We start from the raw sequence: 13,254 nt of genomic DNA, 5'->3' as shown, positions 1-13,254 counted from the left end.
CATTTATGAGTGTGACCCAAGACAGTAGATCACAATTGAATTTTTAAGAGGCCATTAATTTCATTTTAAGGGAATTTTCCACAGGTATGGGAGAGTGAAGATAGGCAGAGAAAGGTGGAGAGGGCAGCGAAGGAGCCCTGGATGAATTAAGTGCTAGATTGAAAATGGAAGAGAAGAGAAGAGAAGGAGGGCGATAGATGCCTGCTCAGGAGAGACTGTCTGCTTAATTCATAGTCTATATAGCTTCTTTATCTCTTGCTTTCAGTCCCCCTCTTTCTCACTCCCTCATCCACATGCAGGTCAGCTGCGAGCAAGCAAGGGTGGAAAATGTCTAGGAAAGGGGACTGTGGCAGCAAATGCAGAAAGATAGAGCATCCTCCACTCTTCTGCCAATCATTCTCCTCCGTCAAGCATTGCTCGGTGTGCTGCTCGCATGCAGGGAGCCATGCCATCTGACTTAACTATGGAGACGGGGTTTTTTTTTTTCCTCAGTGGGTTAAAGAAAGCTCGTGCCAGGGACCAGATAAGGTCCACTCTGCCTGAGATGGGGCCGTGCCGGAAGGTGCGACAGATGGTCTCAAGTGAAAAACTCAAAAAAAGAGTGTTGAGAGTGGAAGTAAGGACATAGGATGAGCCAGGGGAGTGGCAACACGTCCCATGGTACCAATGGAACAAGTGTAATATCTTGGTTCATTACAATTAATGCTCACAAATCAAAATATGCTAACGTATTTAAGTATCAGGAGCAAATTTCAGCAGCGTGAACTCACTGTGTTCAAATCCCCATCCAACGTGTGTATACAGTTTCTATGTTCAATTTTCAGTCATAAAATAAAAAGCAAGGAACGTTAGTTTTCAATGTGCACCAAGTTTCAAATTTCTGATATGCGTAGCCGGAGTAGAAGATCAATAGTGCATACCATTATTGCAAAAAATTTTGATCAACCTATTTTTGTGGCCGATTTGACAAAATGTTTTCCCCCAGCAGTCAACTCTTAAATGTATAAGTTGGCATTAGCAACAACCAACATGCTATTTACTTTCAGTCTTTCATACAGTTAAAAAAAAAGGAACACCACATTTTGCCTTGACACCTCCTTCTAAAGGCCACCATTTTTAGAGTGCTTCTCTGTGCTCTCATGTCGCCTTTTTTTCGTTCCGATTTAAGCCTCTTGCATCTTACTGTGTTGTGCATCCATCACTAAGAGCATGAAATCATACACCAGTCTCAACCCCCGAACCTCACAGCCATTTAACAAATGTACTCTGTAAAATGGAAGTAGCATTTATATAACCACTGTGCTTGTGGCTTTTACAGGGTGCAAAATATGAACGTAATAGTGTTAAAAAAAGTGGAAAAGAAACATGTCATAATTTTTTAAAAGCACCCAACAAAGTATTGTCTTTTATTCTTTGCGCCCCATTTTCGAAGAAAGATTTCAGGGTCGCTACCTAAGGGACAGAGCAAAGCAGTACATTTGATTAGGCAACCGCGGCTCTCCCAGTGAAACGTCTCTTGAGTGCTGGTTTATCGGCACTGAGCTCTGACTCTCACACTCTCATCTGCCCGCTGAAACTTTCAGTTCATTTACATTTTGACTTTGCGATGAAGGCTTGACAATCCTGCGAGAGGGAACAGTGTCTTGTGTCTGGGTGAGATTTTACTCTGCGGGGAGTGAGAATTGTTGTGATACTCTCAAGGCATGACGACATCCCTGTGAATGCCTGCACCATTTTTGTCTCATTAGGGGGATAACACACATCAACATTTCAGAGAGCAGCGGTCTGTCTTTTTTCATAAATCGGGCACAGTTTAGTTGAATATATGGCAGAAAAGTCCAGACTGTTACTGCGTAAATGTATTCCTTACACATCTTTTGCATGTAAGACGTTTATCTGTGAAGGACACCTTAATTTGTCATTTAAAAAAAACTATAATATATATATACATGTGTGTGTGTGTATTGCAATGATGGGAAATAACTTTTTTTTTTTTTTACAAAAGAGTCATGATGCTTGATTTAAAAAAAAAACTGAATTATGACTAAAAACATTGAGAACATTTGAGAAAATGTCCTATTTCTGAAATGTCTATCACACTGATAACCTTCCGAAATGATCAGTCGCCAAGAAGTATCTTTCACAGCAAAAATAAAAAACTTTGAACATCACAAGCCAATCAGGTGGCCAGCAGTTATGCTAACACTTCGGCCAACGCTAAATGCGATGTTGATTCACAGTTCAACAGCTCTAAACAAGTCAATAAATTCAGTAGATATGCCCATTTCCTCGCTCACCATTTTCCAAGCCAGGTCCTCTTTGGCTTGGCCCTGGCCGCTACTGGAAGTTGGATGAGTTTTATAAGTCTTGGAGGAGGGGGCTATCATAACACAATGCAGCTTTGAGGTCAAATTTTCAAACGAGCCAATGTGCGAATAAGTGAAACTGACTGTGCTCGCCCCGACTCGCATTGCATCAAACACGTCACACCTGTGCCGCCCGGCACGAATTCGAGTAATGCATTGACTTTATATGTAATAGCGCCACGAGAAACGCGCAACTCTGAACGCTGCACTACGGCTTCTCCCTTTTGGTGCGGGCCACGACAGAAAAACTGAAAAATTACATGAACCATACAAGACGAAAAAGGAGAGTAGAAAAACAAGGTGTTTTTATGGTATGATGTCATTATCTGTCAGGTTGGTAAATGTTTCTGTATATGGTGCATATTGTACTTAAGAAGAAAATTGTGAATTGACTCAAAATCACATTATTTTGCTAAAATTACAAAGTATAAAAATGTGAGATGTGAGCTGATCACACGTGAAAATGACTGTCATGCACCTGCCGATTCAGTGAAACATGGCGTAAGTTAAAGTGGCGGCATCTAAAGAAGGAATACCGTACATCTGGAAAACGTCAATTTTGCTCTTACTTTCTTCTCCAGTATCTCAAGTTGATCTTTATAGAAGCTGGAAATGCTGGCCAACTCTTGTTCCTTCCTCTCCAACTGTCTGGCCTGTGGGACAAAAATAAAGGATAGGAACCTGAATTTTGAGAAGGAAAATTGGGAAATAGATCAAACCTGCAACCTTCAGGGTGAAAGACAATGGAAGACAGGGTGCCACCCTAAATACTAATGAAGCTAAAACAAGTTCCAAAATATCGGATGTCCCATTTAACATCATTTGAAATGTCAATATTTGAATAACAATGTGTCCTTGGGCAAACAATATTAAACGGCCTTTACATTGAAAAATACTTACAGATCACTTCCAGCATGATCATCACAAATCATTATCAAATTTGTTGGTGCAAAATACTTGTGGAACAAAATATCGGGGCAAACATCCGATCCAATTAATAAATCCGTCCAACTGTCCAGAAAGGCAAGATTGGATGGATTTGGCTTCATTTGGTTGCCTAAATAATATGCATGAAACTAGAAGTTAACCCTTGTAAAATTTAATCATTGGATATATTTATTTATTTATTTATTTATTTTATCAATGTTTATTTTGAAATGATAATCCATTAATTTGAAAGTTTCATTTTGCCCTGAAAATTGTTTACACATAGTTTGTTGAAAAGCAGTGCAGTAAATATCCAAAATGTTTTTACCTTAACATAATTAACAATTGTGATTAAAATATTGATCAGAATAATTGTGATAATCATTTTGACCAGAATCGTTACAGCCTTAAAGTGTCCCAATACTTATGTTTTGACACAAAAACACAATAAATACTTTTTTCCTAATGTCATTATACAAGATTGTAATTCTAATTATGGACGAGGCCCATGATGACAAAAAGACAAGACAACAAACTGTATAATTGTGTTTTTCTTTTGAGCACTAAAAGCAATACGTTTTTCGAAAATGCCACGAAAATGCTTGGAAGTTCGAACGTGTGCATCTACTGCTTGGAACATAACTTACAAAACGACTCGCGGTGCACGCAGCAGTGGCAGCAAGCGCTGGCAGGGCTGATGGTGGCTTTAAGATGAGATGAAATGCTTTAACATGACCAGCGAGTCCAGCTTTTTACAGGTGGCAAGAAGGCTGAAGAAAGAGACGTTGTTTTTGGGCCATGGCAACATGCAAGCAAAGCAAGAGGGTAAATGTCATTAAGGCTCTCTGTGCAACGCAAGACGCAGGTCTAACTGAAGACACGACCGCATGACGGACGGATACCCCGGCTGCTGACGGATGACGAATGACCGACCTGCAAAATTTAGTAAAATGCCTACTTTGAATATTTAATCATAAGAAATTATGTCGTGACAGGACTGTGACAGGACAGTGTGCTGTGTTCACATGCACAGGTAATGATCCACAAAAGGGAAGTGCTCGCACAGCTTTCTGTGCTCTTTACTGATAACATGCTCACACAGAGATTGACATTACACTTATTGTAATCCAGTCTTATCCCAACTTAACAGGCATCTGCATCCCTAAAGAGCACATCTGCAAATCCTCATACTGTGCTGCTCACTGCACTTTTTTTTCTTACCGCAGCGGCTGTTTGATGCTCAAGGGCCCGAGTGTGTGTGTGTGTGTGTGTGTGTGCGCGCGCGTGTGTGTAAAATCACCTCTGCCAGCAGCACAGATGATGTGTAATTTTCTGGCTGAATACCTCCCAAAGTGTTGTTGTGTGGAATGGTGCTGGAAACACACTCACAGCCTCGCTTTAATGCACAATGAAAACCTGACATTTGAATAGAGTGAGCGTGTGTGTGTGTGTGTGTGTGCGTCAGAGAGAGAGAGAGAGAGAGAGAGAGAAAGAGAGGGACAGAGAAATAAAATGAAAGAGATAGATGTAGGGAAAGAACAAGAAAAGGTGAAAGGCACCGACAATAGCAGTGTTTCTTACCCAGGCATCTAAATCGGCAGGCTAGGAGAGAAAAAGGTTCAGGGTTGAGTACAAAAGTAGAAGGAAGTCAATGGGATGAGAGAAATGGTTAGGGTAGAAAAATGACAGTTGGGAAATGCATGGAAAGAAAGGTATAATTTAAAAAAAGGAAAAGGTTACACTAAACTGAAGTTAGCAATGGTGGGGATGATGAAGACCATCACTATTAAGTCCACTGAAAGAAATGTGTCGAATTTCCTCAATTGTGCTTCACTTAGATGGCTGATTTTGTCCAACACCTCAAATTCGAATGCATCCATATCATGAGATGTTAATAAAAGAACACAATAATCTGTCTGATTTAATCACAAGTGCGTCCAACCGTGTGCACCCGGCATGGCTGCGTGTCATCCACCTACGCCCCCGCCGTATTTAACCTTCCTTTGAACGAAACCCACCTCCTCATACTCCAGAGATATAAACATTAGCTAATATAAAGTCGACAAGATGCAAGTAGATACTTGATACTCAATATGTAAGACCCCTTTGAACAGGGGCCAATAAAGTCAATGTTGGCTATTGAATTATTTTATGGCTCAACCATATAACTAAAAGGCCAATCCAGCCAACAGTAAAAAGAAAAGCTGAGCTATTACCTGCTATGTGCATGCACAGCTAATAACCCCGAAGACAGTTGAAGTCCACGTTTTGCATCGGCTTGATTGTACGGTACTGCGCATATGTACCGTGTACCCTTCATTTGGTAAAAGCACAGGCCTGAAAATGATTTTTCAGGCATTGTTAAGATGTGCATCTTAGCATGTCGTTGTTATCCTGTGAAACACAAGGTTGACCATTAAAAACCTTTTTTTACATGAATGGGATGTACGAAACGCGGACAAAATGGACATACATGTTTTTCAGAGGACAGCCACAAAATGTTGATGTCATAACATCAAAATGGCTTGCAGGTTAATGGAACACTCTGAATTGTCTCCAAGGTGTGAGCGTGGATGGTTGTTTGTCTATATGTGCCCTGCGATTGGCTGGCTACCGGTTCAGGGTGTCCCCCGCCTACTAACCGATGATGGCTAGGATAGTCTCCAGCACCCCTCCCGCGACCCTTGTGAGGATAAAGCGGTTCAGAAAATGGATGGATGGATGGATGTTCAGGGATGTAATTTTTGTTTGCCTTAGGTTGTGCCATCAGGACACAAGCAGACATACAGTAACCTCTTGGCAACAAACATCCACAGTCAGCCAACCCAGAGTGTGCGTGTGTGCATGTGTGCGTGTGCGTGTGCGTGTGCGTGTGCGTGTGCGTGTGTGTGTGTGTGCATGTCAGAAGGACATGCCAGGATGTTTTGGGAGGTTTTTCTCCCCAGCACCACTTAACATTGTGACAAATCTATTACCTAAGTAGGAAATCATGCAAATGTTACATTTGAATAAATGCTTGTGTTTGAGACGAGAGTTTTGGTGTGGATTTCTACTTGGGAGTCAGTAGAGGAGAGCTGATGCTGAATGGTCAGAATAACGATTAGCCAGTAGAATGTCACAGGCAGATGCATGTTTATGATGTCAAACTTCTGCTTTACTTTGTTGGAGTGTATTTTTTTGTTGTTGTTGTTGTAAAACACCTTGTAACTTTTGTTTGTAAAGAAGCAATGTTAATAAAGTTAGGAATCTTTTATGTCATCGCACAATTTGGAAAGCATGTCCATCATGAGTTTTATGTTTGATCTTATGTGCGGCACTTTTTTAAAAGCTATGAATGAAGCTGCGTTGAGATGAGCATACAGTACTGACAAAAAGACAATAAGTATGCCGTTTGGGTACTTTGAAGTCGGCAGGTTTTGGGAGTTTTGGCCATTTCCAGGCTTTTCCAAATAAACTTTTGAAGGGACGGTGTCCTTTTTCTACCTAATATGAACCGCTTATGCGAGGTCTTATCTATTTTGTATGCATTGCTTGTGGTCAGAAAGCTAAACTTGAGGACTCACTTTAAAATATCAAACAAGGTCGGACCAAAAGGTTGTTCTTGTCGTGTGTGTGTGTGTGTGTGTGTGTGTGTGTGTGTGTGTGTGTGTGTGTGTGTGTGTGTGTGTGTGTGTGTGTGTGTGATGAACGCCACACCCTGCAGTTATAGCTGTAAAAGGGAGACCTCTTCCATTCCAACTTCTAATTTCCAGCTACCACAATCGTTGTTCTTTGTACCATGAGGGAAGGAACTCTTGACTATCATGAGACAGCAGGAAGGAAGATACACAGCAGCTTGACAGAGAAAGACGTCAGCTGAATATGAAAAAGTGGAACATCGGAAATGAAACCAGACAAAACAAGAACAATTATAGCATAGAGCAAAGGTCGCCAACCTTTTTGAAAATGAGAGCGACTTCTTGGGTGCTGATGAATGCGAATGGCTGACAGTTTGACGCACAACTTTGAAAATCACACTTTTGATTTTTATTTCTTTATATCTCAACAAGGGCTAACATTTTCAAGTGAGTTCTCCTACAACCTTCCGTGGAAATCACAATTGAATTACTGGTGAACTACTCTTCCAAAAGGGCTCGAGTTACTCTTGCAGACCTTGTTGATGGCTCTTGGCTGCGGGCATGATGTTGATGACCCCCATCAAGGCACGGATGACAAAACATAAACCGCAGGGGCTCCTGTCTTTCAAAGACTTGGCTAATTAGCATTAATGTATAGCGCATGGCTCTGCAAAATTAAAGTTGCCGCAACTCACCAAGTCCCCTCAAGAATTTCAAGCAGCGCTCACTGCGCTCGCTGACTCCCCCAAAAAACAGGAGCAGATGGTCAAACTGAGATGTGTCAGGGTGAAGCCACTGAAAGCCACAAAAAGTCCCTCATCAAGACATGCGCCGCACACCGGCAACGATGCAGTCTGTTGTTATCACTGTGCATCAAAATACTACAGTGAGCCCCGCACATTTGTTGAAAACTACTCATCTAATCTTCTATGAAGACCTGTGGACAATATGGTACCCGTATGGGTTTGAATAAGAATTGTCTGCAAAACAAACACGATCAAATCGTTGACTTCAGGGCCAAAAATAGTAAGTCAACATCAGACAAATTCACAAATTCCCACGAATCCCCACCCCCCTCTCCCGAGTTAAGAATACTCACTCCTGTGTGTAATATTTTATTCAATCTACTTAAATTCATAAGGAAAAAAAGGCAGCTTTTTGAGTCAAATATTATTGTGGGGTGTCAAATCCTGATTATTATTTGCAATTCACGACAGGGCTGATCCCATAAATAGCGAGGATTTACGGTACTTGAACGCGCAAAATTTAGGAAGATGATGGGCATTGATCATAATGCACAGAGGTCTTTTTGGGAATGTATCCTTTTCCTTCTTGACAATGATCAACCAGAACTTTAAGTGTTCCAGCTCAATCAATATTACATGCGAATTTGTGAGCAAAATTGAGGGATTCATTCCTCATGTGAACAACAGGTCTTGCCCTGCTGTCTTATTACATCACCACAGCTCACTGATGGGAGATGTATTCCACTCCTACGTGTTTTGTCCTTTGAGCCGCCAAGATTTGTGCCGGGGCGCTCCCGCCTCCGTCACAGCGCCGCACCGATCGAAATCTCGTCCGCCGGTGAGGACTCTCCTCGTCAGCAAATCACGTGTGATAGACTGAGTGCGTGTACAAAGGGTTTAGCTGCATTAACATGATGAAAAAATGTCACAGCGGTGATTAGAGGAGCTGATAACACCCGGCTTTAACCATGTGAGAATGTGTCTGGATGACTGTTAAAATTTTGTGGCCGCGTGACTCACAGGTTGAATCAGAACCATTTCAATGAACGCCAATGTTCCCAATGTGTACTTGAATGTGCAAGATCCTTTCCCCTCCGCATGCTTTCGTCTTTCCCCTCTGTGTACACTCTCCCTCACCTCCACCCCCACCTGTCTTTGCTAACAAGCAATGCGAGCTATCTAGCTGAATGCCTGTCGGATCCAGACATCTGAATGTATTATATAGTGTGCTAGATAGCCCATCCCCGATGGAGCCTCGATTTGAGCCCTCTTGCCAGATGCTTCCGAGTGATTGCTTGTTCCAGTCACTGCTGCTACCTTACAGGGCTTACTATAATGCTCCAATATTCTCTCTATAAAAGCAAAATGTATTGATTTATGATCCATGTGGGAATAGAGCAGGCCTGGTATGCTGATTTGTGTGACCAATTTTGCTGGACGACATTCCTCTTTGTGGTTGGTGTGTCATCCAAAACCAAAATGCCACCAAGATGGTATTGTCAATTTTGAGCGAACACATTTGTGGCTTGGAAAAAAAAGAACAGGCAGTATTCAATTTTGAGCAAACACGTTTGTGGCTAGAAAAAAAAGACCAGGCAGTATTAACCTGCTTTATGTGTTAGTGGCATGGGGGAGAATTTTTTTATTTTATTTTTTTTTTTTAATGGGGCTTAGGTTGCATCTTGTGTCAGTGCTGGTTTGCCAATTTCATTCATCAACGGTGTTTTGTGCGTGCCACTCAAGATAATGACATGTACCTGGAGAGCGGGGAGACACATTAGTCTCACATAATTCAAGTTATCACCCTGAATATTCGTCGGGCCGTCTACTAAAAATATGCCTTTGGTAAGAAAGAGAGGACAACCGGCTAATTATGCGCGGCTGTGGCAGAGGCACATATGCAAATTTGAGTGTCTTACGGCATATTTTTTTATAGCTCTGTGTGAACAAAGATCATTGAAATAAAAAAGAAAAATAAATAAAACGTTGTCTGTCTGAATTTTTCTAAAATGCAAACAAACAAAAGCTCCGTCTTGAAAAATCATTCACATGTAAACATGGACTTTGTCAAATGCCCATCCTTAATTTCAACTGGCTCTTTTCCACCGTGGGGTGTGTGGGCCAGATGGCGATAGCTGTGACAGCTATGTAAATAGAGTGACTTCATACCAACACAACAGAGTGTATAACTCTCCGGTGACTTCAACAAAGAGGAGGAACCTGACCCAGAATACTAATGTATGCCGACTATTATCTAGAAACAACTACAAATGGCTTTTAATACTTTCCCCACGAAAACCACTGCCCCTGTAGCTCTTTTTGTCGCACAGATGACCAATCAACAGGCCATTTAGGTCCCCAAAAGATAAAATAAATAAAATGCTACTGAAGTTAATTCTTCTGGTTGTTGTGGTATTCTTTGCTGTCTAATGTGTACTCTTGTTTGGACAAACGGAATGTCACCATATTCATCCACATAGTGCACAGTATGTTTGGGGACGCTTGAATGTGCCAGTGTTGCCGATCAATACAAACAGCAGAATAGAATTTCATTTTGCTGGCGACCATTACGTTACATATATCTGGTAATAGAAGAAATTTTCAGTGCAACACACACCAGCTCCACCCAGTCTTGTTTTCTTGTGCCCAGAGCGTCCAGCCGCTTACTTTTTCGAATGTGTGGCATCGCTCGGTGTTTAATCATTTTTCGAGTGGACAGTGTCACGCGCTTTGATCACAGGCATAGCTCAAAGACAAGGGCACAAGGACAGGTTGGAAAGGGACACACAAAAAGATGGGGAGAGAAACACTGCCGAAGATCACATGTTGCTGTGCAGAAAAATAATTCAGCCCCTTTCTGAGCAAAAACAACATGCTTCAATAACGCCATCTAGAGGCTACTTAAGGCACCACATCTTTTGCTTTGACACGAGTAACAACAGACATGCAAAGGCCTTGATATTTAGTTTCAAGCAAAACATTGAGGTTAAAAACAGTATGAGTTGTGTCCGACTACGGGGCCAATTAATTTGCATGCCACAACTATCAAAGCTGTTCCAACCCACTGAAAAATATGCGCTGACCGAATCGACATTTAGCGACTTAGCACGCACGGTGTGACTGACGTACCCAATTTCCTGTCAACAGCCCACACAACAGTCTGGCTGAGGTGTTAAAGGGAAAGAGGACGTGTGAGCGAGAAGGGACATCGGCATGACCAAATGGGCATGTCACCTCTCATCACACGCTTCATCTCGAACAGAGAGCAGTCCTTTTTTTTTTTTTTTTGACTTCGGTGACAAGTTGCGATTGCAAGGCTGTATTGAATTTTTGCCTTGTTGGCATTCTGCAACAAGTCAGTAATATTTCAATGCTGTATCACGGTGCATCAGCTCAACCACCAGGTTGAAGCTAATAGAATCATTATAAAAGACACGAGGCATTTGTCATTCATACTGTTGTACCAAATTTTATGCGGCAATGTCAACACTTCAAAATGATGTTCAATTTCTAATTTGTATGCAGTCAAGTCTACCACCTCCCTAACCAAACAAAAAGGCTTTAATACTTCATCCATCCATCCATTTTCTGATCTGCTTATCCTCACAAGGGTCGCGGGGCGTTTGGAGCCCATCCCAGCTAACTTCGGGCAGTAGGCGGGGAACACCCTGAACTGGTTGCCAGCCAATCGCAGGGGACACATAGTTGAACAAACATCCGCACTCGCACTCACACTCACACCTGGGAGACAATTCAATCATAGCACGTATTTATCGCATCGTATATAAGCAGGGGGAAACTTCTGAATGCGAGTCACCTTAAAACGGATGCTTGTTACTGTTTGTCTGCAGTTTAGAGCTGCGTGCTGGTGACATTTTATTTGCAGAGGGAATGACACTTTGTAGATGGAGAGACTAGTACCGCAAATACCGGAAGTGTTAATGGAAGTGAAGAGAGGAATTGGGTGTTGTTGCAATGTGTCACCTATTTAATGCTGTCACTTGTGGTCCAACCGAGAGGACCTACAGCACATACACGCTTGAAACACTAGTGGAATTTATTTTTTATTTATTTTTGCACCACTGTATATTAGGTGGTATGGGCTAGAATGCAGAGAATTTCAAAGAGCACAGTTAACACTTTTATGGGGTTGTTTATGTCTGCTCCGCTTGCATAATTAAAATAAGGGAGAGGAATCTCTGCCATTGATAACAGTTTGGGGAACTGCCTCCCTTTCAACTGGACTCAAATGCATTCGAAGAGCACATTTAAAAAGAATAGTTGACCAGTGTACTCGGCAATAAAATTATTTGCAAACATAAGTTGAGCAGCAGTAAGTGTCCAGGCATGCTGTGGGACCACTCAAAATGAAATTAAACAGCTGCAATAAAATAGAAAAGGCAATGATGCTATATTTGTTGCTAATGAAGGTAAATTGATTTTTTTTTTAAAAACAGCCAACAAAACGGGTGTTCACATTTTCTTTTGTGTTGCACTACAGTAGTGTTATGATGATACAGCCACATTGTTCAAATGTCATTGTGCAACTTTCATCTGCTGTAAAAAGTACAGGTGGGCATTAACCCCAGAATGATATTCACCTTTAAATCATATACAGTTCCGAATCAGCGCGATAACATTGGGGAAGAATACACCTCGAAAGTCGCACAAAAATCTAGACCACCTCGCAAAATAAAGGATATCTTATCATAGCAGACCCAGACATTTAAAAAGCTCAGTGAGCATTTCAAGTATTGACTCCACAAATGTGCTTTCCTTGCTCTTTGGCATTATTCTCCTTCGTTCTGACCATTACACTGGGGAACAATTTTGATTTTTTTCAATGCTGATTAAAATTAAAATGGCTGACACCAAAATTGCATTTTTTTTTTCAAGGACGTCTTTCGTCCACAGATAGCCCTCCGGATAAAAACTATTCCGTAGTAGGAAGAGCTGATTTTGACTGGATTAATCTACACATAGTCAAGTCAGTTTTATTGTCAAATATGCTCTATGTGCAACATACAGCACAGATGAAATTACCTGTAACTTGTTTGTGTAGTCACAATTGATACAGTGCAGTTTGAGGTTTGTGCAGCTCCCTATAAGTCAGAACTATCAACAGAATATCTGCAAACAGAAAGGTAGCAAAGTAGGAATCAGGAGGATTTAGGGTTGGTTTTTCTCTTAAGCTTATATCAATGGGCACATACTGTTGTAAATTTCATTTCAATGTATGCAGGGTTTTTATTCGTTTTTAAAGCTTGTAACTATGCCATCTTTGTGTTTTATTTGCATACATATGTATGTACTATTAAGAAAACGGGGATCTTGTAGCTCAAAAACTTGACCTGATAGAGAAAAACTGAGACGAGTGCTGTATTCTGCACTGAAAATTTTGTTTAAAACTGCGTTGCCCCGTGTAATCTTTGTTAATGCAAAATATTGACTACTGTACATACTGTTCAAGTTGGTTATAATGCTGTGGATGGTTTGTGTGTGACATCAATGCAGATGTTCAGGATTCCCACATACAACATCTAAACAGAAGAGGGAGCTGTTGATCAGTAAAAAGGGTTTTGGCAAAACATGACTGGC

The 13,254-nt window shown here is 41.3% G+C and overlaps 1 protein-coding gene across 3 annotated transcripts in view; it reads right to left on the bottom strand.

The window, feature by feature from the left end:
• The window catches only part of chchd6b (coiled-coil-helix-coiled-coil-helix domain containing 6b), a 49,125-nt gene that overhangs the window by 33,789 nt on the left and 2,082 nt on the right, over window positions 1-13,254 (bottom strand). For all 3 annotated transcript variants that reach the window (XM_086117865.1, XM_086117866.1, XM_086117867.1), the window contains exons 5-6: window positions 4,875-4,895; window positions 2,936-3,019 (exon numbers count right to left, since the gene is read on the bottom strand). In XM_086117865.1, coding sequence (XP_085973991.1) covers window positions 2,936-3,019; window positions 4,875-4,895 — 105 coding nt within the window. The remainder of the gene's footprint in view (window positions 1-2,935; window positions 3,020-4,874; window positions 4,896-13,254) is intronic.

Source organism: Hippocampus guttulatus, chromosome 8 (genome assembly GCF_054856545.1).
Source record: "Hippocampus guttulatus isolate MCC_2025c chromosome 8, RoL_Hgut_1.0, whole genome shotgun sequence".
Classification (NCBI taxonomy): domain Eukaryota; kingdom Metazoa; phylum Chordata; class Actinopteri; order Syngnathiformes; family Syngnathidae; genus Hippocampus; species Hippocampus guttulatus.
This window is presented reverse-complemented; position numbering and strand designations above follow the sequence as displayed.